Source organism: Canis lupus, chromosome 37, assembly GCF_003254725.2.
Source record: "Canis lupus dingo isolate Sandy chromosome 37, ASM325472v2, whole genome shotgun sequence".
Taxonomy (NCBI): domain Eukaryota; kingdom Metazoa; phylum Chordata; class Mammalia; order Carnivora; family Canidae; genus Canis; species Canis lupus.
In genome coordinates, this window is record NC_064279.1 from 8,907,285 (window position 1) to 8,931,755 (window position 24,471).

Sequence of the window (24,471 nt, forward strand, 5' to 3'; positions counted from 1 at the left end):
TGTCAAATATTGATAGATATATTATTACTGGAGTCCTCAATAGTAAAGAGAGAAAGAGGACCGTGAGACTAAAAAGTCTGAAAACTCTACTACATGAATCACACTCAACATATAGCCCTCTTTCTCCTAATGAAAACAAAACATTTAATATAAGATGCAGAATGTCCCCTTCAGTCAAAAAAATCCTTACTTGTACCAAGTCACCAAGGAAGGTCTTGGAGAATAAATAAGTGTAAGAGAAATTACAACATGCATTATGATCTGTCTCTTGACTTTATCGCTCCAAGACATTTTGGAAGGCAAAACATTCTCCTAGATATACAACTCAGCACTATTTCTAACTTTGAACGATGTTACTTGAGTTGACTCTTATGGTTGTAATTTCACATCCTAACACTATTATAAGACTTATTAAAAACCATGGTTTAGTTTTGTTGCTTTTTTGGATTATACAGTATCCTAAGGTCAAAACTCAGGAAATCTGTTATTAAACACACACACACACACACACACACACACACACACACACACACACAAAACACAAGTATCCATGAAGTGATGACAAATTACAGACTACAGGTGTTAGATTACATTTTGACTCCAGGCAGGTTTAATATAAGTTGGTCTCCTTTTACAATTGCTCTTAGCACATACAGCTCTAGGAAAGGGATTTAAAAGAAAAAAAAAAAAGAGAGAGAGAAAATAAGAAAAAAAAAAAAGAGTGGTGCTCAATAAAAGAAGAGCATGTCAGGAGAAATCAATACAAACAAGCAAAATGGTAGGAAGTCTGACATGGAAATATGTGTTCAATTTCATCCAGCCTTAGTCTGAGTTTCCTTTAATATTGTAACCAAGATGGTATTGGAACATCGTGTATGTTTTTAATGCAGTTTAATAATTGTTTCTCAAAATAAACACTTTGGTCAAAGATAAAAGCATAAAAACACTGTGACACAATAATCTGTTAAAATAAACTTAGGGGATGGAGGAAGTATAGTTCTTAAAACAGCCTTTGGCTTATATCATTTCCTTTTTGGTAACAAATTGAGAACAACTATACCAACAACTTTGGTATAGTTCGGAGGAGAAAAAAAGAGGAATGTTGCAGTCATTAATCTGACTATTGGGAGTGGCCAGATCTGCAAACACTAAAGAGGTGGGTGGGTGAGCCACTTTTTCAATATAAGGAGATGAGCGGACAGACAGTAAATTAAGCAGGCTCGAGATGACCATATGTCATTCAAATGGATACCACACCACATAAAAAACAATCATCTCTCCTGTCAGAATCTAAGAAAGGTAAAACATGGACATATATTGAACCTAATAACAATTACACCTTTCCCTCCAACAGCATCATTCATTAAATTAATTTATATGACCATCTAGGGCCTAACATGACCAAAACCATTCCACAAATGTGACAGACATAAACCATGAGAGATTCGGGGAAGAAGAAACTCTTCAGGATGGTCCAGGCCACGACCATGTGCCCTTCTGCCTGGGAGAAACCATCTCCCAGCCCGGCAACCCCAATCTCATTTGCTTGACACCCATAGCATTAATTTTCTCCCTGTTCCCATACACCTCCACTACCTTTTACAAGGTCTTCTCAAATCACAAAACTCAGCCTAAAAATTTACAGAGAAGACCTATCATTTGAAGACCAGATTCAAGATACAGGTATTATTAAAACGTCTTTAGAGACTTTATATTTGAGTTAAAATGAGATAAGAGTAACATGGACATGATCAGATATGGCAGTTACCTCTGGGATTGTGACTTTTAAATGAATGCCATGATTTGTCTCATTGGTATAATCAAGAAAAGAGTGGCTTTTGCATCAGCATGAATGAAAGAAAAGCTCTTAATTCAACTTAGAGACACCACTGTAACGAAGTGAAAGGGTAAGGTTAGGATGACTTAAGTACCGGAATTAATAATAGTATTAAAAGAACCAACCTGGAAATTCATAATATCAATGGCAAAAGGCCAAAATAAAAAGATATGTAAAGGGTTCAAAATAAAAACGACCATTAGAATTACTGAACAGTTAACCCAGTTAACTAAATAAGTCTCAGGTAAAGTAAAATGTGGCCCAGTAGAATGTGTGTGAAAATAACTTCAACAAATGCCAGTAATACATGATCCAGGGAGATCTGAAATTTGATTTTTTTTTTTAAAGAAATTCAAGGTAAGCTTAAAAGAACACAGCAACTATTTCTGATAAATATCGTCCAATAATTTAACCAAAGCAGAATTTTGATTCCTTTTAAGTGAAACCTTATGTTAAATGGAGGTAGAGAACAGATACATTTTGTGGACATCATGTAGCCAGCCAAGGACTATGTAATGATTCCTACAGTAAAGCAGGAGAGTGAATTCAAGCTACTTCCAAAGCACTGGAATAAACCCTTACTCGCCCCGATTTACACAAGATTATATAATGTGACTTGGTAGTCCTATGTCAAATTCCTCTAATTATTTAAATCCTATAATTAGGATATCGTTAAAGTGCTTCCTATCTTTTGGACTTCTTGCTTCTTAAAAACAACAAAAAACTAATCTCACAACACCAAGGGATGCCATTGCATTTGTGATTCAGAGGGGGAAATGGACATACGAAATTGAGCTCTGACCCCAAATCCCACACCCCTGAGACTAACATGGAACAAACATGCTCACTGCTGTCTGGCTGATAAATGGAGAAAAATACAAAAATATGGTCTGTTTAAATGTAAATTTTAACACAAATTCGTGTCAGTGTGAATAAACATCTAATTAAAATATAAAAATGACACTCCGAATGGCAAAGGATACTAATTCAATGTTTCAAGTGTAGAGTTTAAAGTGAAGACAAAGAAGTTAGGAAAAATTAGAATACATTATGGAGAAGTTCCTCTCCTAAATGTTAATTTTAAGTGGGTTATAAAGGGATTTTTCCTTTTTCTATCTTTGTGTACCATTTTTAAAAAGCATATACCCAATCCTGTCAAAATTTGCTGGTATAAAAAAGAGATCCTCTTCCTGATAAAGTTCAGCCAAGACTCAGTTTAAGATAAAAAAAAATCCCCATCATTGTGATGGCATTTATGTGTTAACACAACTAGTGACACTGCAGTTATACTGTTTTCCAGTTCCCTGAAGAAGAGCGTATAAGGGTGTGTGGATTCCATCTTTTACTTGGGGGAAAAGAAGACAGAAGGTAATCCATGTGCTTGAGGCCTCACATGGGCTACTCAGAATCCCATGATAGGCCACATTTTCTGTATAATTTTTACAGTTGGGGCACTTAGAAGTCAGAACAATCTGACAGTTATGGTTAGTGAAAATATTAGATGTTCGCCAATAAAATAACTACCTCAGCATATTTTTCGCTTTCTGGATGTAACCACTTAATAACAGGACTTGAGAAAAACTGTACTGTGTGAATCAAACACATAAAAGTACAAATATTCCTTTTATAGAAAGCAAATCTTAAGCAGTGCATTATAATCAACCATTCTGGTAAAAGACAAAATATCTAGCATTACCACACCACTGACATATTATGGTTTATTCTACCCTGAAGTCCAAACTGGGTAAACAAAGTCAAGTGATCAAAGAGGGGTTTTCTCCTCAGATGATGAGGTTGAGGCCATTGATCTCTAGGTAAGATTCCTTGTGGTTTACCAATGAAAAGGTGTCAAGTGAGAGCTTATCAAACACAATCATTTAATTTCATCAGAGACTGGTTTTCTTGGTACTATTTTCTTTCAAGAGAAAAAGAATATGGAAAAATTAAATGATGTGAGGTAAGACTTCCCGAAGGTTGATTCTAGAGTATTCTTTTAAATTCTAAACCACTTACAATTCATTACTCGGACCCCAGTTTTACAACCTCCACATTAATGATCTAACTGAAACCAGGTATGGGGAAACCTTTGCTTCTAAACTTTGTGTTAAGTGCATGGGGTGAGAGGTAGAAAGCAAATGGGACCAGGCACTCTTGTTTAGACAGTGGTTTCCTCAAGAAAATAAATCTGCTCCCACAGTACCAAAGATGGTCACTGGAAAGAGAAATCTCAGTTCCTAACGCCCAGGGGAGGAGTAACTAGATTGGCCATTCCTTTTCGCACAAGGAAGATTCCAGTCTCTAAGCTGGAATTCTATATCCATTCTATATCCAGGCCAGTCACGTGACATTCTCATCTATCCAGATTCACGAAGCAAGCCCAGTCTTGTTCTCTGTGCCTCATCGCCTCGGCTTTTCTAAGTGGATTTGCTTACCATGTGTAAGTCCTCAGATACTAGAACTGTCCTGTCATTATACTTTCAAATGTGAATTTGCTTGGCGGTTGGGGAGGGGGTGGGGCTTACTTAATAGCTGAAAACCTAGTACAAAGCATACTTACAAATGACAGTAACAGGGAATTAATCATTTAATCATTAACATTCTCAGCTGGTGCCCTAACACCTCTTCAACCCAACTTGCCCCACCATCTGAGAGTTCTTGCTGACTCTTCCCCGTCATCTGAAACTCCACATCTAGTCAATCCCATGTGCTCCTGATAATTGCTTTGAAACAGTTCTTGGACCAGATTTCCCTTGTCCCATGTCCCCCATGACTGTTATTCTGTCCTTTATGATCCCTCATCTGAATTACTGTAACTTCCTCCCAAACAGGCCTCCTGCCATGGCCAACAGAGCATCTTGCCAAAGGCCTTCAGTGGCCTTAAGATGGCTCAAGGCCTCCTGCATATCCAACAGAGTTCTGAGACCCCACTGTAGCTTTTGTCTGTTTCTCTCCATGATCTTCAACCCCTGCCTTTTGGGCAGTGCTCTAAAGCTCTAGCTCCACCCTCATGCTCTTTTGTTACCCTGACCTCCGTGCTTCCACTTCTGCTGTCTCCTTTACCCAGAAAGCTCCTCTAAGCAGGAGCTCTATAAGAGACACTGAGCAGCACTACTTTCTGAGTCCCCCTGGTTCACCAGGTTATGGGCAAACGCGTCACTCTTTTGTGCTTTCCTTTCTCTGTACTTACAGAGTACTGTATTACGTCATCTGTCCTTGGACTTGTTTCTCCACAAACCTGTGTGCTCCTTAGGGGTAGATTCTGTGTTCTATTCATCTCCACACAGCACAGGGTCAGGCACTATGTTTTGAGTGAGCAGCTGAAACCTAAAATGGATCCTAACATTTCCAGAATTCTTCTGTAGTGGTAGTAGCCACGTTATACAAGCCAAAAGTCTTAGAACACGTCTAATACCTCTAAGGGGAGGAAAAGCAAGCAAAGGGGAAAAGCACAGCAAGTTCATATAGGCACTCATTTAAAAATACACTTATTACTGACAAGAGTTGAATGATAAGTTTGCAGTAATGTGTTAAATTCATACAGTGGTTCATGCAGTTCTTTAATTTCCCCCAAATCATCTAATTGAAACCTCTCCAAACTGTAAAACTACTTCTACTCTCAACAGAGCTCAAAAGGCCTACAGCAGTTTCTATGAGAAAAAAAGTTGCTAGAGACAAAATAGCAAAACAGCAAATAACAATGACAAAATCCATATAAGACAAAAAAAGGGAACCTTCAAAAAAGAATATACAAAAACTAGATACATTTGCTTTAAAATGGATCATCTGTATCACAAGAAAAGCCTGAGACAAAATGGCTCCCAAAGGAGTGACATGTGAAAGAATGTTGCCCATCTACCAAAAGCCATGGAAAGCACTCTAGGTCTTTTCTAAAACCAAATACTAAACATCAAGAATGGTTATCTTTGGCGTATAATGAATGACATTAACCCATGTGTGAAGAACCAACAACAACAACAAAAGTAACACAAGTAATTCAAAGTCTATATTTTTCTCCCCACTTTGATTCGATCTCTATAGTTCCAACACCACACAACCAAAATGAGGAAAAATGGTTTAAAGTTGGGGCCAGAAACTGCCTTTGCTGTTTCCTGCCTGCCTTGGTAGCTTATTTAGATTTTGTTATAATTTGTTTTTAAAAATATTCAACTAAAACTAAATAAATCATAGAAGTACAGAAAATCTAGAAGCTAAATATAAGCCATCACACTGACACTCATGGAGACCAACAAGCATGTGGCATCAGAGAATGCTTTTGTTTCCAGGTGTATTGTGTGTGGATAAGGTATTACATGACCACTCTTACTAAAAGTATCGTTAGCTTTGTCAGGCTCTGTTGGAACTGTAATGCCAGACTGAACAAAAAATTGTATGAAAATTCTATTATCATATTAAAACACTTGATCACGTGTACTCTCAAGATTCCCAACTTTCTATTTCTGAGAGGAGAACAGATTTAATGAGGTATTTTCAAAGTAGAGCTGGTAAAGGGAATATTTGTGAAAAGCACTGCCAAAAAGACAATTCATTTGGTAGACACAGAAAAGGCAAAATTTACCACATATACTGGAGCAATGGGTATTAAATAGTCATCTCTGAATAAACTCTACAAATCAATATGTTCCTTTTGGTCCAAACTGCAGACGGCAATGCCTAAAGGAAATCTCTAAGGTCAACCAGCAATTAACTGAAAGGTTTTGATTGAAAATGCTATTGACTGCTTTCATATCAGACAGCTTCCTGGTTATTATACTGCATGGGCTAAGTAGGTGCCAAGACATTAAACTGTCAATAATCTATTAATACTGGAGTGTTACGCTCACTCCCCCCGAATCTGCAGGCAGAGATTTTCAAGCCAAGTACCTGCTTAGAACTAATGCAAATTCCCCAACCCTGATAGGAAAATCATATCTTTATTACCTCCCAGCTTAAATGCCTGGGAGTGTTGACAGATTATAAGAAAAATATTCAGATAATAAATGCTCATTCAGATGAGTTAAACTAACATTTGTTTTTCAAAGAATTGCTAAAGGGATGGTGAACATGTCCTGGAATCTGACTTTCTTTCTAAGCCATATTTAACAGTTTCTAAATTGAATGTAATAAACACTTTACAAAGAGAAATGAGAAGTTATTTAAAGTGAGGCTCATAGGTCCCTGCCACTCAGCATCTGGAAAGCAGTTATACACAGGGACGGGGGAGGGGGGCTTTTAATGAATTTAATAGAGAAAAGCACTTTAATTAAATGCTGTCAAAGTGGATTGTATTAATGACTGCACACAGAGGAATTTAAAGCAAGCCAAGTTTATTTAGCAAATAGAAGCTGGGCGCTCGAGGCCTGCAAGTATTTATGTTTCCGCAGTTGCAGTACATCTAGAAGATGATGATGGTGCCAAATGAAACCATTGAGTTATTAGATATGATTTTATTTATTGTGTATTATTAAAGTTTCAAAGGCCTCAGGGGAATTAATCTCATTTTCAAAATGAAATACCACATTTGATCAGAAAGGGTTAAGAAAAGAAAATACGTCCCCAATTTTTTCTGTGCTCTGGAATTGTGATGCAGCGGAGTGGCTCATGGGGATGACCTTTTCCAGGTTTATCCAGTCAGAATTCACTCCACTGCATAGCAGTGGCAAAGAAATCGATGACGGTATTTCTTCTATGACTGTTTTCTGTTTTTTTTTTTTTTCTTTTCAGTGATTCGCCACTAAATATAATTCATTCTATTACACATAGCAATAAGCTGAAAAATGACCAAAGCTCCTAAAAATCTCCATGAAAATTTGGTTGCCATAACTTTCTTAATGAAAAACATGAGTAGCACAAACTTCTACAAAGGAAAAGGTATCAAATGTTTGACTTGGGGCAAGAGGGAAAAAGGGGTCTTCCTCAGTGTCTTCTATTCAGAGGCTGACCACAGAACAAACCTATTATTAATGATAATATTTTAAAAATAAACAAAGAAAATATGAGCCTTAATGCATGAAAGCTGTAAAAGATTGAAAAGCTGGTCTGGCTGGAAAATACTATGTGTGTGTCAAAATGATTTTCTCTACCGTTTGTAAAAATGTAATTATCCATGATATGCTATTATCCATGATATGCTACAAGGGTGAGGGATTCCAAGTAAATCCATTGGAAGCTGAGGATTCGCCTTTGGTCTTTAGTTCCTGACACCACCGTGTCTGTGAGATCACAAACCACTGCCATGATTTACCACATCCTTCTTGCAGTTATATATACACTCTTTCGGTCCGTCTTTAGATTTTAATTCAAAACATGAGGAAGGGGGAGAAGGGAAATGTGAAGATGGGAGAAAAAAACAAAACACAAAACCCAGCACCTATTTCCTTTCAAGAACAGAGTAATGATCACAAATGAAGACTTTCAACTTTCTAAATAAATAATCTAATTTTTAATCCCCGCCCCCCCAATCCAAGCTATTTATTAATATCATATGTTAGATCTGTGTCTTTGTAGTTCTGGAACTTATAAAGCAACTCTGCTTTTCCCATCTGTGCCAAGATGTTTCAGACTAGTCTTTGAAATGCTGCAAATGCAGATGAATATGACATAAAATAGGAACTGATTACATACACATTCTATATGTGAGTAATGGCAACCCAGAACACAGATGACAGTACATGTTCACATAGTGTACTGTACAACTCTGCTTCATATACACAAGTGTGTAGAGATCATCGACGAACAGCATGCCCTCTCTAATATGTCTGTTCTAGGAGCTCAAAATAAATCAGTTGATTTCTTGCAAATAAAATGACAAGAAAGCTTCTTCTCCCCGGTACATCAGTAGTTATCATATGAAAATACATCAGAGAGTCATCAACTGATAGAATGTACCGATGCATTTGATCCAGATTATGTTTTACAAGCTAAAGAATTCATCAATTTGCTTCTCTTCTCTTATTACTAAGTGACTGTATTAACTTCCAGCACACCTCTTTAACTATTTTAGCTCTATCTCTTTGGAAGGTTTTCGTTTCACATGATGCACAAGCTCAAATAAGGATTTCTCTCAAAAGTATATCCCTAAATTATGCTTTCCAAGGAAATATTTGACATTTGTCCACCATAATTCCTTTCTACTATTCTATTACCACACTTTTGAGTATACCGTCGACATGAACTGTCCAAAAACTGAAATGAGGGAAACTATATTTCAAAAACTATCTGCATTTAGATATTGTACTTGTATAGGATATGCTTGCTTTAGCATATTCTGTTCATATAGATCACAACAGAAATGAGATCTTTCCATATACACCTATATTTCTTTATGAATTCACATCATAGATTTCATACCTTTTAGAAGATTAGCATACCTTTTAAAAAAATAAGTGACTTCTCATTGTGCAATAAAGGGTTCAGTTTATCATATCTGAGAAAGTAACTGTATTAAAGTAACTTGTCCTTTTTTCTACCTCAAACGTGTTGGGTGTTCAGCACTAGGAAATCAGACTAGGGACACATCATGCTATAGGGTTCTGATTTTGCAAAATAAGTCTAACCAGATACTCAAGTTAGCCTTGCATATTATAAATACAAAGAAATACAAACTTCCTTGAATACAAAAAAATAGATTTAAACTAAAGGAGAGTATGAAGAGGAAAGTAGAAACAATGACTGTTTAAATAAACTATTTTTTATATCTGGGTATCAAGTGAACTGTATATTACCAATCAGCCATTCAGTTCTGGAAACACCTTTCTTTCACACAATGGTTTTTGGCATGTCTTTATGAAAAATAAATACATGGATATCCACAGGGCTTTTAAAAAAAGAAGTTAATTGGAGTCTATTCGGTGTTGTGCTGGTAAATGTGTAGCAACTGGCTCTCTAGAGAAAAAAAGCCCCAGTTGGATCATTTGCCAATTTTCGTAGTGTGAATAATCCCACCATGGCCAGTTCCATTCTACTAAGGGTGTAACGGCTGCCTTTCAAAATTCCTGAAAATTTAACAATCAGTGCCTGCTAGACAGCTTACGCTTACTCCAGCACACCCTGAGTCTGCTACAGAAAGTGATACCCATCCCTCTTCTGCCTCTCAGACTTGCTTGCTGGAATTCCTTTGCCCGGCCTGACTTACCTGTCATTTTCTTAGCCCCCAAGTGATTAGGATGACCCTCGTGTGATACACAATTCGATAAAAGACTCCATATCAAAAGGTGAAGGGTTATATGACTTGCAGTGAATTAGATCTAGAAACAACTTGTGAGGAAATTGAACTTATGACCTTAGAACTGTCAAATCTATCCAGTTTGCTTGATCTCCCATTTCTAGGGTTAAACTGAGTAATAATAAAATAAATGAATTTCAGAACTTTGGCAGTTTTCCTTTAATTGAAAGTGTGCTTTTCTATCATTACAAGGGGAAGTTCCAGACTTCAACTTAATAAAAATCAGCGGTAGTTTTCAGCCACATTAGATTTCCACACTAAACAGAAACAGCTGAGAAGCCGCAGTAGGTAGGTTTGGTTACAATAGTTTAACTCAGTGGCTGGATTTCTCTTGCAATTGTCATAACTATGAATCATAAGAAAATCAGCTGGATCTTTCTGAGCTGATATAAGGTGTTCATCATCTGTTATTTTGTCGCTAATTTGTTTTTCCAAAATCCATTTGAACCTCCCGGAAGCAATGTGGTTTTGCTTTTGTTTGTTTTTTACATTTTCATTAAAATTCTCAAATGGAAATCAGAAATAAACCAACTCACAGAATGAATGTTTCAGATAGAAAGGGTCTTTGGGATCATCTAACCCATGTTGTAACAGTTTACAAAACAGTAGAAGGAAACTAAGGGATCACACCCATCATCCAAAGTCACAAACTCAGTCCTAGTGACTAGAGGCTCTGTCACTTTCAGGACCCTTTTCTTTATGATATAATCTTTTTTCTCACTTTATCAAAATGGTTATTTGAAAATAGAGATAGAAAGTAGTCATTTATTCTTTACAAGATGTTCTAGCTCCTGAAACAGTGAAGAGAGTCTCAGGGAGGAGGGTAACAAACACAGAGTAAAATTGTTAAGTATTTGAGAACTTTCTATGTTAATGTCATACTACACTGGATGTAAGCAAGTCCCAATCATCTATTTTTAAATGTGTTTTAAAAAATTATACCCAGAAGGCCCTACTTTCAAAAAAAGCATTTATGTTTGTTTCTACCATTATGTAAGCAAGACACCACAATCTTCCAAAATTAAAATCAACTGGTTGTACTTATTATCAAGTTCTTAACCCTGTGGCTTTCAATCACAGAGCCATCACTTATGCATTTGTCGTGTGACCTGCACTTCAAATAATCTGTTGCCATCAACAGCAAATATTTGCAAGTGTTTTACTTTTTGTCTTTTGTTTTTGGTAAATTAGAGCTGATTCTGTATTCCTTCTACAATGATGCTATTCATACATATTTGCACTCTTGTTTGCTTGCATATGAGGGAAGGAGGTCGAAGTCCAGATAGTGATGCCAGAAACTGAGTCACTTACATGAAAATCACCCGTTATCACTATCACTATGAAGGACCCATTAAAGAGTGTGCTAAGATCTTAGCGAATTTTGCGACTTTGCTCAACATATCGCTACAAAGTCAATATCCATTTCCCTGCAGGCCTCTAAGCAATTCAAGATCAGAAGACATTTATTTCCCCCTGTGTGAGTCCATTGGAGACCAGTACAGAGCTGCTGGTGTGGCAGATGCCTACTTAATACTACACCAAAGAAATTCCAACATCGTCACTGCACGGTATCTTCACGACTTTGTGGATTCTGATGTGTTGCAAGGAGAGGACTCGCAGAGATTATGCAGAAGGTATAAGTGGTCTTTTTGCCTTTTTCAGCTTTAAAAAAAAGTACCAATCTACTTTTGTAATATCCAATAGCATATTTTTATGCCCTAAAGGGATTTTATTCGGAGCTAAGAAGAAAAGGTCTCACTTACTGTCAAGTAACTTATAATGACGTTTTGTTGTTGTTATATTGTTGTTTTTGTTATTGCTGTTTTAATAATCTTTGATGCATAGCAAGCATGAGATGCTTCAGCCTCTGCCCTTCCAAGGCGGCATCCCTCATGGCACCTCGGGCCATCCTCCCACCCCGGTTCCAGTGGGTATAGGCCGACACAGCCACTCCTCTATAATAACTTTTAGAAGAGCTTGGAAATGTATAAAGATCAGATAAAACCACACAGCTCGGAGCTTCTCAATCTGTCTCAGAACAATTGGACAATATGCACACAATAGAGGCAAGGCACACACTCGTGTCCTCCTGTAGAATTATGTGCTGACGCCATCCTGGTTCAACTCTGAACACTTCGGAATAGAATTATTCCCTTATTCACTACTCTTCTGAGTAGAATTATTTCACTGAGTACTAATATTCATACTAATAAAGCTCAGGTACCATTATTATTTCTCGGGTGCCTTCCACGCAATCACTTTCTCATGTAAACCTCAAATAATCCTAAAGATTTGGGATTATCACTGTTTACAGAAAACTTAAGTGGCCTCTGCAAGACCAGGGAGCTCCAATTCCAGTGGTGGCCCTGGAATTCACACCCAGATCTTCTGAAGATCCAATGCCCCTCCTCTTTGTCTACGCTCTTGAAGCTACTGGCACAGCTATCATTTCGAAGGACTTGAATAAGCAACATGACAATTTGTCTCACTTATGCTTAAAAAAAGGAAGAAAAAGAAGCTAAAAGAAATCTTCCATTTGGATATTTTACTTTCTATTGAAATATTCTTTAAGCAGACAGTTATAAAAATGGCTACATTAGTGTGTATCTGTGGGTCAAGTGTGTCAGTTCCACCCACTTCCCAGCATGCAGCCTCTTACCTCTTAAAAAGGCAACTGGTAGTGGTGGGGGGCTCGCCTGGGTTGCTCAGTGGCTGAGTGTCTGCCTTTGGCTCAGGTCGTGATCCTGGAGTCCAGGAATCAAGTCTTAAATCAGGTTCCCCACAGGGCGCCTGCCTCCCCCCAGCTTACGTCTCTGCCTCTCTGTCTCTCATGAATAAATAAATAAAATCTTAAAAAGAAAAAAAAAGGCAACTGTGACTGGGCTTTCCAAGCCACCCTCATACCCTGTTTCAGCTGCAACCATCTCCCAGATTTATAAACTGTTTAAGTGATTAGGCCCAAATCCAAGTATGTGAAATTAACACCCCTGCTTCGACTAGTCAAATGATAAAAAATGAGAATTTCATCCACAGGGGAGGTCCCTCTCTGTAGATGTGCATACCTGTTTCTTCTGAAAAGATGATGAATACCTTTCAAACCAACAATTACCTATGAATGAGAAATAATCTGGTAAAAAATTTAAGGAGAAAATGGGAAGCAGGCTTTCATGGTCCTAGAACACCATGTGTTTTTCTGTACCAATAGCTCATTGTTAAGAAACACCTGACCCTCCAAGGACCACAGCTTTATCAACACATGCCCAGTGAGCCAGGTGGTTTACTGAAGGGCTCGGTTCAAGTACTAACAATGAAGTAGCCCATACCCCACTTCCAAGTAATAGGGTTGCTACTTGGGAGAAGTCACCCTTGGTAGAGAGAATGAACATGACCAGGGCAAAAAAAACAAGTGTCTGTGTGTGGTCGGGGAGAAATTAAGGTGGAGTGGACACATTTATTATCCATTTGTTTTCCACCAAAACCACATTTTAAAATGGCACTCAATCAGTAATCTGCATATGTAATTCTTTCTAGAACTATGTAGATCACTTAGGACTCTAGAGAATAATTTCAGGAAAGTCTGTTTTGATACTTTCAAAAAACCATTTTAAAGTAGTATCATCTTTGAGAAGCTCAACATGTTTTAAAGATATTATCCAGTACATTTGGGAAACAGCTAGAAAAATCAAAGAGATGGCACCCAAAGTCAGCATCAGAGAAAGAAATAGAACCTATGGATTCCACTAAAACATAGTCTGAATTCTAGATTAAGGTAAATAGCCAAAGGCAAAATGAAATCTGTTTAAAAAAATGCAACTCTGAGTGAAGGACAAAACTGTTCAATATATGCATGAATCTTTTTATGTTTTATTCACTGTTGCACATGTGGTACCTACAATGAATACCTGGCATGCTGAAGGAGCTAAACAAATATTTGTTAAATAAGTAAGTAAAAAGATGAGAATAAAAATAGCCTTCTCAATCATGTCTATAACTTGAGGCCTGAAAACCGTTTTATTAATCAATTTTAATCATCTTTACCAAAAGACAGACTTGACTAGGTATCTATACAAATATAAAGAAATGTATTTTCCTTCTCACAGAGGAAGTGCAATGAGGCCCTTGATTAGAATAATCACACATCAATATCCACAAATGCCTTAATTTCAGCTTAAGTTTGTTGTTGTTTTTTGTGGGTGGGGGGAAGGGAAGATGCATTCTAATGCACTATCTTCATCTATTTATTTTGTCTCCTTCTTTCTCAATTTGCTCCACATTGGTCATATTTAACCAGTTTGCCCCTTCACAAAGTTAGCCATTGCCCCCTGTTCTTTCAGATTTAAAAAAAAAAAAAAGTGTTTCAGATTACTGAAAAGAAAAAAAGCAGGGTAGGAGGAAAGAGAGGAGAAAGAAAAAAAATAGCCACATTGAGTTGGCTAGTAGATGAATAGCAACAACATCCCCTAACAGATCCCATAGCAATATTTTAAAAAAGACAACTAAGCTTTATGTTCAAAAGCATTATATTTTAGTCTTATTTTCCTATCAGAACATCAACAAAAGGCCAACGTGCTAAAGGTTTTGTCTTACATCTGGTTTCATTTTTATCAGTAGAAGAAAAAGACTGACAATGAGTACAAGGAGAATCCTTCTATCCCAAAACTTTAAAAAACAGACACAAAAGAAGATAATTTATAGTAGTGCTTTTAGCGATTTGGGAGTCCTGGGCTCTGCAGACACTTGTATCAATGAGGAGCATTTGTACCAATGGAAACGACACAGCTTATCCCTGACACAGCTTATCCCTTAACGACACAGCTTATCCCTTTTCTTCCTTCTACCTATTGAGTAAGGCTAGGCAAAGTGCCTTCTATTCAGTTTTAGGATCTAAAAAAATGAGGAGTGTATCAGTAACCAACAGCATGGGCTGAAGGGACTGTGCTGCCTCTCAAAAATACAAAATATCAAAATTAAGCTATTATTTAAAGAAACGTTGCAATTATAGAAGAGCAAGCTACTGAAGAAACCAAGGTTCTCTATGTTCCCACAGGGCAGGAAAAGACTAGAAGAAGTGGAACCCAGCTGTTTGAAAGTTCACTTCCAACCAATAGCTAACCTTGGATGTTTAATTTGGAAGGTGGTGTGTTATTAAAGTTCAGCCACTCATAGGGAGAGCTCTGCTTGGCAAAAACACTAGAAACAACCCAATGAAGAATGAGTAGCAGTAGGCTAACTCCAATTATTAAAATCATAAGCCTGGTAAATAGTTGAAGCCACTTTAAAGAAAGAAATAGGCAGACCCAGATTACTATAAAATTCTAAGTTTAATTTCTATCCATATCTATAGCACAGTGCCTGAACACACACGGAAGAAATACATGATAAATGTAAGAAAAACCGCAACAAAAAGGCATAATACTTTGGATATATATAGAACTTAAAATCAATCTTGGGCATTTGTTTCCTACTCCTTACATGTTTATAGCATTTCACATTAAAAAAGTCATATAAATCTCCCTTGATAAGAGAATTTTATATGAGACTTGTTAATCATTCTTGATAAATGCAGGGTCATAGGAGCCATGATCTACTAAAAGGCTCTAACTTCCTGGCCCAAGGGCAGCCCACTCACAAGTTACCTGCAGATGGTCTATTCCCAGTTACCTTTCTACTTTCCATTCTTCTTGAGTTCATTCTAACATTTTCCCCCAACAGATCTCTTCCTTTAAAAGGCAGTGCCTTCTAAATTAAGCATTCACAGTACTATTTGGAAATTAAATGTCAAGACAATCTGCCTTCATGAGAATAAGGTGAACCAGTCAATTTCCCTGTTATGAAAATTTAAAGTAGTAGTAAATATAGAGTGGGCAAAGAAGCTGGATTTCGTAAAGGCATAGAAAAAAGTCATGAAGTAGAGTAGAAGTCATGAGCACGCCAAGGTTTTAAGAGGAAGAATTATAATTCAGAGAAACTATGAGTAGTAAACAGAAGTTTTACGATTGACAAAGATAAACATGATAAATCAGATGATGATGGGAAGAAAAGCTTGCTAACAGAAGGAATCAGATGGAAGAGGTATCTTACAATGAGGTTAGCAAAGGAGAGGATGAACCCATGAATTTCTATGAATGCTGAATTCCCAGATTTAGAGAAACCTAACCATATTCATAGTCCTACATTTGAATTTTTTAGGAAGTTCTATCACTCTCAATTTCCCTTAATATATCCCTGATTATTAAGCTGGAATTCCTGTCTTGCAATATCAAAACAAAACAACAACAACAAAAAAACAAAACCCCAAAACTTTAAGAACTTTAAAAAAGCAGGCAAGCAACTTGTCTAAATCTCTGGAAAAGAACAAAGCCACAGCTAACATCTAATCTACTAGGTTAGCTACCAGCTCTAAGGAGCTCCATCAACTTTCTGACATCATCACTGAAAAAAAACCCTGCTCATTATATTTTGTAGAAAATGGTCCCAAAATGGAAATACCCCTTTGTCTACAATTTAAAAAAGAGATGGTTGCAAATGACCTCCAAATCTCTTTATATTCCTGAATAACAAACTGAAAACTTTGAACATGGAGGAAAGTTAACTGGTAACATTGGAAATGAATAATATTCTTCAAGTTGAATAAATACATGCAGGATCCCATAATGTTAATAAGAAAAAAAGCTAGTGTGGCTCCTCGTGGATGGTCAGGGACTCAGGGTTTTCCCACGTGAGGACCTGCTTATAAACTAACTGCCATGATATGTTATTAAAAATGGTGAAGTGTTCATTTGCATCTCTCCTCGGGGCTGGAAAAGGGTTTCAACACTCTGGAGCGACCTTAGCACACTTTGAATGAGAGCTTATAACGAACCCAAGCCAAGAGGGGAGAAATTCTAGTAACCCGGTTAGAGATTTGCAAACATCCTTAACTGATGAATTAATTAGGCTATTTCTTTTTTTTTCTTACAAGTTGTTCTTTTGAAAACAAATTCAGAAAGCAAGTTACAGCCCATACAGAGTAGAGAGGCAGGACTGAAACCGCACCGCACAGCTTAAAGAGAGATTTCAAGTACACTTAGACATTAGCAGTGAGAGTCCCATCCTACAGTGTCTCAAAAAAGCTGGACGAGGGCAGCCCGAGTGGCTCAGCGGTTTAGCGCCGCCTTCAGCCCAGGGCGTGATCTGGGAGACTCGGGATCGAGTCCCACATCGGGCTCCTTGCATGGGGCCTGCTTCTCCCTCTGCCTGTGTCTCTGCCTCTCTCTGTGTCTCTCATGAATAAATAAATAAAATCTTTAAAAAAAAAAAAAGCTGGACAAAAAGTGGCAAGTTCAGTCACCTCTGTTCTTTGACATCAAACCCCGAGTGATAGGTTTCACTGTGTTTAAGTTTCCAGTAAAGAAGAAAGCTCACAAAACTAAATCTCTCTGATAGAATGACTAAAAATTAAATGATGTATGTAAACCTCTTCGCATAGCATCGGACAGCTACTAGTAAGCCAGCTTCTGCACGTTGGTTGGCAGTTCTGTCCAGCACACAGAGGAAATTCAGACTCTAAAGGTAGACAAGTGTGGATTTAAGGTATCACTTTGAGCAGGTTACGTCTCTGGCTTCAGTTTTTCACATGGTGAGAGTAGATAAAAACCACCCTCCCATTTGGTTTTTCATAAGGTTTAAAGAAGGCAAGACACATAAAAAAAAAAAAAAAAAAATTTCACATTTTGAGAACCTCACACCCCAAAAGGCTAACTGCTGCCAAGGAAGAAGAATCATCACCAACACCATCATTGTCCTCGTTGTTATTATTATTCCCAAATTTTATATAGGAAAAACAGAATCAGCCTCACATGTGCTCTTATTTTTTTTAGTCTTATGCCGTTAGACAGTTAATGGCATATGTATTCCAGAGTGTCTCCACTTCAGTTCTTCTGACAGTTTTGACAGACAGGTCTTTCTTTCTTTCTTTCTTTTTTTTTTTTTTTTTTTAGGGGGCTGTCCTGTGCATTGCAGGGTATATGGCAGGATTCTGGCCCCACCCAGTAGATACGAGTAGCATCTCCGAGCTATAGTAACTGAAAATGTCTCCAGACGCTGCCAAATATCCCATGAAGGGCAAAGTCACCCCTGATTGAGAACTACTGTTTGATACCAGTGACAAGGAACCACTGGCTTCGAAAATGCTGAGAATTCCCTTGAGTGGGCAGCAATCCAGATGAGCAGAGGTACAATGCTGGTGTCAGCTGTCACCCACCAGGTCTCACATTCTTACTCAGTGCACAGCATGGAATTTTAAAACAAGTACTTGTCAGGAAACCACACAGCAGCAAGCTCAGAATTCCTGAACTTACAAAATAAGCCATGGAAACGCTGTGGTGGAAATATAATAAAGCAATAAAGCGCAAACGACACAGACATGAACAATTTGGCAAATGCTCCCCAATCAACCCCACTCAGTGACCTAGTCATAGCATGAGCAATGTCCTTTTTTCTCTCTGCATTAAAAGGGGAGTGCGGTCAGAGGAAAGACTGGACGCCAAACATGCCTGTGTTTTCATTCAGCTGGCGATTCTGGCTTCAAGCAAGGCTCAATGTCTCTGCTCCAGTCTTTCCAACTGTACAATGGAGTTGGTAATAATGAATACCCTGACCTAACTAGTTTTTGATTCTAAGTTGAGGATATCCATTCACCATTGGGCCTCAGGTCATAATAACCACTAGCGGGAAAATCATTATAACCATGAGAAATAATTTGGTCTCTGACCTTCTGGCACGAACAAGTAGAATTTATATCATCCTTTTCACGGAATGTTTTAGTTTCCCATGTCATCTCACCTATATTGGTCTTCTTTGTGCTATCTATACAAGGACTAAAAACATTATGTTTATCAGTTTTTTTTTTTTTCATTCTTAACCTCTGAAGGAAATTTTTTAGGCATTTTCCCCCTAATTATCTCCCCTGCTTCATGAAATTTTAATTCCAGAAATACTGAATATCTCTTCACGTACTGTGTCCCTTTGGAAGGCCACAAACCATTGTAAAGCAATCTATGCTCCTCAAGAATCCATTTTCACTCCCTAAAGGCAATATTACCCCCACTGAGGGTCATGGTAAAGATGCATCTCATTTTAACGTGTGTTCAGAGCCTTGAAAGTCACTTTCTACACAGCAGGGATTTTTGTTTGTTTGGAGTAATCTCTACACCAACTGTGGGGCTTGAACTCATGATCCTGAGATCAGGAGTCACATGCTCCAGACTGAGCCCACCAGGCGTCCTGACACAGCAGAGATTTAAATGAGAGTTTCTAAAGAGATTTAGAATACTGGAAAGAAAACTGGAGAAAGCAGGTACATCAATATGACATCAAAGCTGGACCTCACCTGGAGAGGTCTGGATCCCTAAGGAGGAAACACTCCATTCTTCCAGGACCACAGTGTCTTGGGGCTACCAGCACCTCTCAGTGGCCCAAAACCCAACTTGGTCTCAACCATAACCTAGCTTCATCTCTGAAGGGAAATTCCATCAAACGTGCATTTCTTGGTAAGCATGCAAAGCATTCTGTTCGGTGTCAGAATTATCAAAATAAATGGCATATATGACTACCATGGAGGAAATCAGAACCATAGGAGGCAAAAGCACCTGCAGCTTTGGTTTGGCACCTTTGGGTGTAGAGCTGGAGTCACATGTGCAAGGCAGCCTTACAGGGGCAGAGTGACATGACAAGGTCTGAACGAATGAAGTGGACTGGATGTGTGTGTGCACAAAAACAGGCTGGGCAACGGGCGTCTTGCAGCGGGATGGGAGTACTGCGTATCAGCTCTGGCCATGGGAATGGGTCAGATCTGATTTTCTGCGTTGTTACACAAAATTGGGGTTTCATGTCAAATTTTCTTATTATGAAGGGTGGGCTTCATTTTTAAAGGAAGGGCTTCATCTTTTAAGTTTAAGGGCTTGAATTTTTAAAACGCTTTGCAGCTTTAAAAATAAAGAAACACAACTGCAGGCAATGTAACAATATATAAACTATTTGCAAACAAAAGGCAAGAAAACTTTCCTCTCTTCCTTAAGGAAAGAGGTACAGATTCTAAGGGACTTCTCAGATCACAGAAAACACTGAATGGGGCCGGGGTGATTATGAAGCTTCTTCCTCTATGTAGTACATCGATGCAGACTTTGAATTCAACAGATTAATCTGCTGCATAGTTATGCACAATGGTTCATATCCTTAACATTTCAGAAAAACTGAGGAATAGTATACCCTAACTACTTAAAGAAATTTAAATAGGACCCTCCATTAACCACAAGTGGAGGGGACTTCTGCATGCTTTTCAACATGCTGCATACATCAGCAGCTCTTCATAATCACTGATTTCACCTACATTTAGCAACTTTATAAAAATGGTGCATTTCCTGCCTACCTAGGCAAAACATCACAATATCAAACTAGTATTACCCTACGTAAAATTTCTACAACACGTAAATAATTGTATCTCCCTAAAATTTTAGTTGATATAAGGGCACAAATGAATCCTAACCCTGAGTTCAGTGCCTTAACTTTCGCACAATTACGGACACTTCTTAGTAGTTTGGGATCTTTTATTAAAATACAGTCGTTCCTAAGTGGCAGAGGCTGTGCCAACTGTATTCTCCAATCTCAAGAGTTCTGACAACAATCCATTTATTTTTCTTCATTTCTCATATCATGACTGTAATATAAAATTAATTCAAAGCTTTTTGCTGACAAATGCAGCATTTCAAAGCAGTGTCACTGAGACAGGCACGATGTAAAAAAAAAAAAAAGAAAGAAAGGTAACAGATTGAAGAATTTCACAGTAGTTATAGGATCAAGGTCAATGGCCAAGGCAAAGCCAATGTAGAGAAAATCACCTTATTTGTAAACTCTTTGGCTAAGATCTGAGTGATAAGGATAACCTTTTATAAAATAAGTGAATTCTCTCAGTGATATCAGAAGTGAATGTTAAAAGCCAAGAAGTACTTAAAACTGAAAAGGAAAATTATAGGCAGACTCTTTCTTAGCCATTAAATATTGTTAGCACATACTTCTGTTTTGACATACTAACATAAAAGATAATAAAACTCATAAATCAATTGGCAGTCTGCCTCTAAGATTTACTTTACTCAAACTGGTCAGTTAGAATATTATATATTAAAAATCCTCTTAGCTTCCTACATATAGGGACCTCATAGAGATGAGAAGTTCTAAACAAAGAATGGAGAAAGAAATGTAGAGGGACCATCATCCAAATGAAGGATGGTCCTCAGTTATAACGGTTTTAGTATTTTTATCTCAAACTTCTCTAAATTTCCAACTTCGTCACCATCTTATGATAAAATTTGGATGCTCTAAACGTCTACAATAAATCAGTTTTTCATTCCTGTTCTATTTCCACTTCACCTAGGTGAATTAAGATGGACCATGAATGCAAGGTCCACACAAAGTTGGTGGTTCGCTGAAGGTAGTCGTTGCCTGTACTGGTTCAACACAGAGGTTTTGACTAGTTCACATCAAAACAAGAAAAACAAGAGTGACAGTGAGTTTTTCTTCTGAGTGAATTTATATAGTTTATAAGATCTTTTGTCTCAGCCTATCCTTTTCATTAATTTGTTGATATTAAAAAGTATTTTATTTTAGGAAATGATATGGATAGTAACTTGGAGCTCCCCTTAAATTTTTCAAATCAATGTCTTCTCCAAAAGAAAAGCTTGATGTGGGACACCTGGGTGGCTCAGCGGTTGAGCATCTGCCTTCAGCTCAGGGCGCGATCCTGCAGTCCAGGGACTGAGTCCCACATCGGGCTCCCTGCATGGAGCCTGCTTCTCCTTCTGCCTGTCTCTGCCCCTCTCTCTCTCTCTGTGTCTCTCATAAATAAATAAATAAATAATCTTAAAAAAAAAAACAAAAAACAGAACATAAGGAGAGGAAGGTTTTGTTTTATTAAAGAAACAAAGAAAGAGAAACTTGACAAACCTGTACTAGCTCCCTCTTTAAATTCTACTAATTTCTACTAAATTTCAAAATCTAAAAACACTGCTCTTTGTGACTTAGCATGTTTGTCTAATTATCTGTAGGAAGGTGCCCTCGTGTTTGGATGAGGCCCCAGCCAGGAAAGGACAGGAGAGGGAAGCAGGAAGGTGGGCTATGAAGGGTAAGTCCTGGGGCTCACCTCTGGGAAAGGAGTTGCCCTTACCACAAGTCCAGGACCAGGACAGTGGGCTCCACCGCTTAGCTGTGTACTCTTATCACCCACCCACTCTGAGTTCACTGTGACCATGTTAAAAGATTGCTTCTAGCTGTATGATTTCATGAGTCTAATCATTTGGGCAATTCACTCTGTGACTTTGGAAACTGACCAATGACAGCATGAAAGCACTGACTGAGATGTCAGTATTTGGATGATAAGTGATATAATGGACCCGTTGACTTCTGGCTTCTCCCCCAGGCATGTGGGATGAGATGGAAGTGAAAGGAGACAAGGAAACCTCAGGGAAGAACATTTTGCCAAGTCCTTCACTACCTCTCCTTTGATATCTTGATCAAGAAATGCACCCGACCCTTCCTTCATTCTCCTCATCTTCTCTTCCATTCTTCACACACATGCACACATACATGATTCCTGCTTCTTTCTTGCTACACAAAAGGAGGTTCAGACAGAAGCCCTGCAGGGTCCTCTTTGGTGGTAGCTGGGACTGCTGATATTGGACAGTGTGACAAATCTCAAAACCTATCAAAAAATTTGAGGGCAAACTCTCAGAGGTCAAAATTTGGGATATTAACCTAATTAATATTTCTTCCTGAAAGTCACTGATTTTAGACTAATACAAGACCCAGAAGCTAAACTCAATTGCTTTCAGAAAAATACTACTTCTCTCAATGAGAGCAAACACTAACCAAACAAAACATGCAACCCAAATGAACACAGATTTCTGAAAGACAGGAAACCAAAACCAGCAAGCACTCATCTTAAAATTCTAAGAACCTATCGTAATGTATCTCAAAGATTCAGTTTAGTTCAACGGTATTCTCTAGCTCCTGTGGATATTTCTTTTCCTCAGCCAAATCAAACATTCCTTCAGGGATTTTAGATTAATTTATTAGTGACTTCAGAGTTTTTTCTGTAGAAAATGATGGAAACTATGAACTATGTTTTCTGATTGGGAGATTTAATCCTCCACAAGTGCTCTGGTTTCACAATCCCACAAGTAAGACACTCAGGAAAGCGGCTGCCTTTGGATTTGACTCTCACTCATTTTTCTCCAAGTGAACATGTGCACGTGTGTGCACATACACACACACACACGCTCATGCACACACATGATGTGCCCACAGTGAGAACAGGGTCCGCTGTCGTTGAAGACATGGCATGAGACACCTTTCAATGGGAGGTGGTGTGGTGTGCCCCTCTGACCCTTGACAGTTGCTGGCATCAAAAGCTGTGCTCAGGTTAGGGGAGGAAGGGGACGCTGACCTGCACTGGCTCAGGGGGAAGCTGGACCACATGTTGCATGCGCTCGCTATGGTGATGTCTTGACTCTTCCTCATAGATCACATCCCTCTCATGCTGGGGAAGGTTTAGGAAGCGACGGATGGTACAGAGGTTCTCCCAGAGGGTGCGGTTCTCTGGGCTGGGGTTCTCCTTCCAGCGGAGCAGTTCGCACAACCAGCCCTAGAGAGAGAGAGAGAGACAAGGTCACCTGGGTTAATCTGTAGGATTCAGGGCAGCAGAGCATGGCTGGGCTGAAGTCCATTGTCATCCCAGGGTTGCCTATTTTTCTGTCAGAATTATTCCTACCAACCCAAGAAGATACTGCAATAGCCTGGCAACTCTGAAAACCAACCAGTGACCACAGAAGTGGTTACACCAATGCCCAAGAGTTTTCACGCTTGTTAATGACCTTATCATCCTCCCTACTGAACACGTTCTCAATGAATTTACAGGCCCCTTTGTAAAACATACTCAAGCAAGATGACAGTTATCCAATTCTCTGAAAAAAAAAAAAAAAGTAAACTATGTTGCTCAGCTACAATTTTTTAAAATTACCCAGTTGGATAGTTTCCATCCAAAGAGAAGACTGAAAATGAACAAATATGTATTACAACATAGTGAATTCTAAAGGAGGAAAATGTCTGAGTGTAAACAACATTGAACTCTCTAGAAAGGAGATAGTCTTAGAATTATTAGTAACTTCACAAAATAAAAACCACCACCTTAGCTATCATGAAAATGTTGTATGTTTGCTCCATCTCTTTATGCCTTGGGCTTTAGGCCCTGTTAACCATCCCTTTCCCACCACGGCCACACCTGCAGGAAGGTAGGCAGTTGGCCGGGTCACACCTGCAAATGTGCCTCCCAACTCTGGCATCCGGATGTTCTCTCGCTTGAAACTGCACGAGAAAGAAAATG

The 24,471-nt window shown here is 38.4% G+C and overlaps 1 protein-coding gene across 6 annotated transcripts in view; it reads right to left on the bottom strand.

Annotated features, from left to right (window-relative positions):
* SATB2 (SATB homeobox 2) overlaps positions 1–24,471 on the bottom strand; it is a 288,684-nt gene that overhangs the window by 13,588 nt on the left and 250,625 nt on the right. For all 6 annotated transcript variants that reach the window (XM_049106485.1, XM_049106488.1, XM_049106487.1 and 3 more), the window contains one exon: positions 23,536–23,733. In XM_049106485.1, coding sequence (XP_048962442.1) covers positions 23,536–23,733 — 198 coding nt within the window. The remainder of the gene's footprint in view (positions 1–23,535; positions 23,734–24,471) is intronic.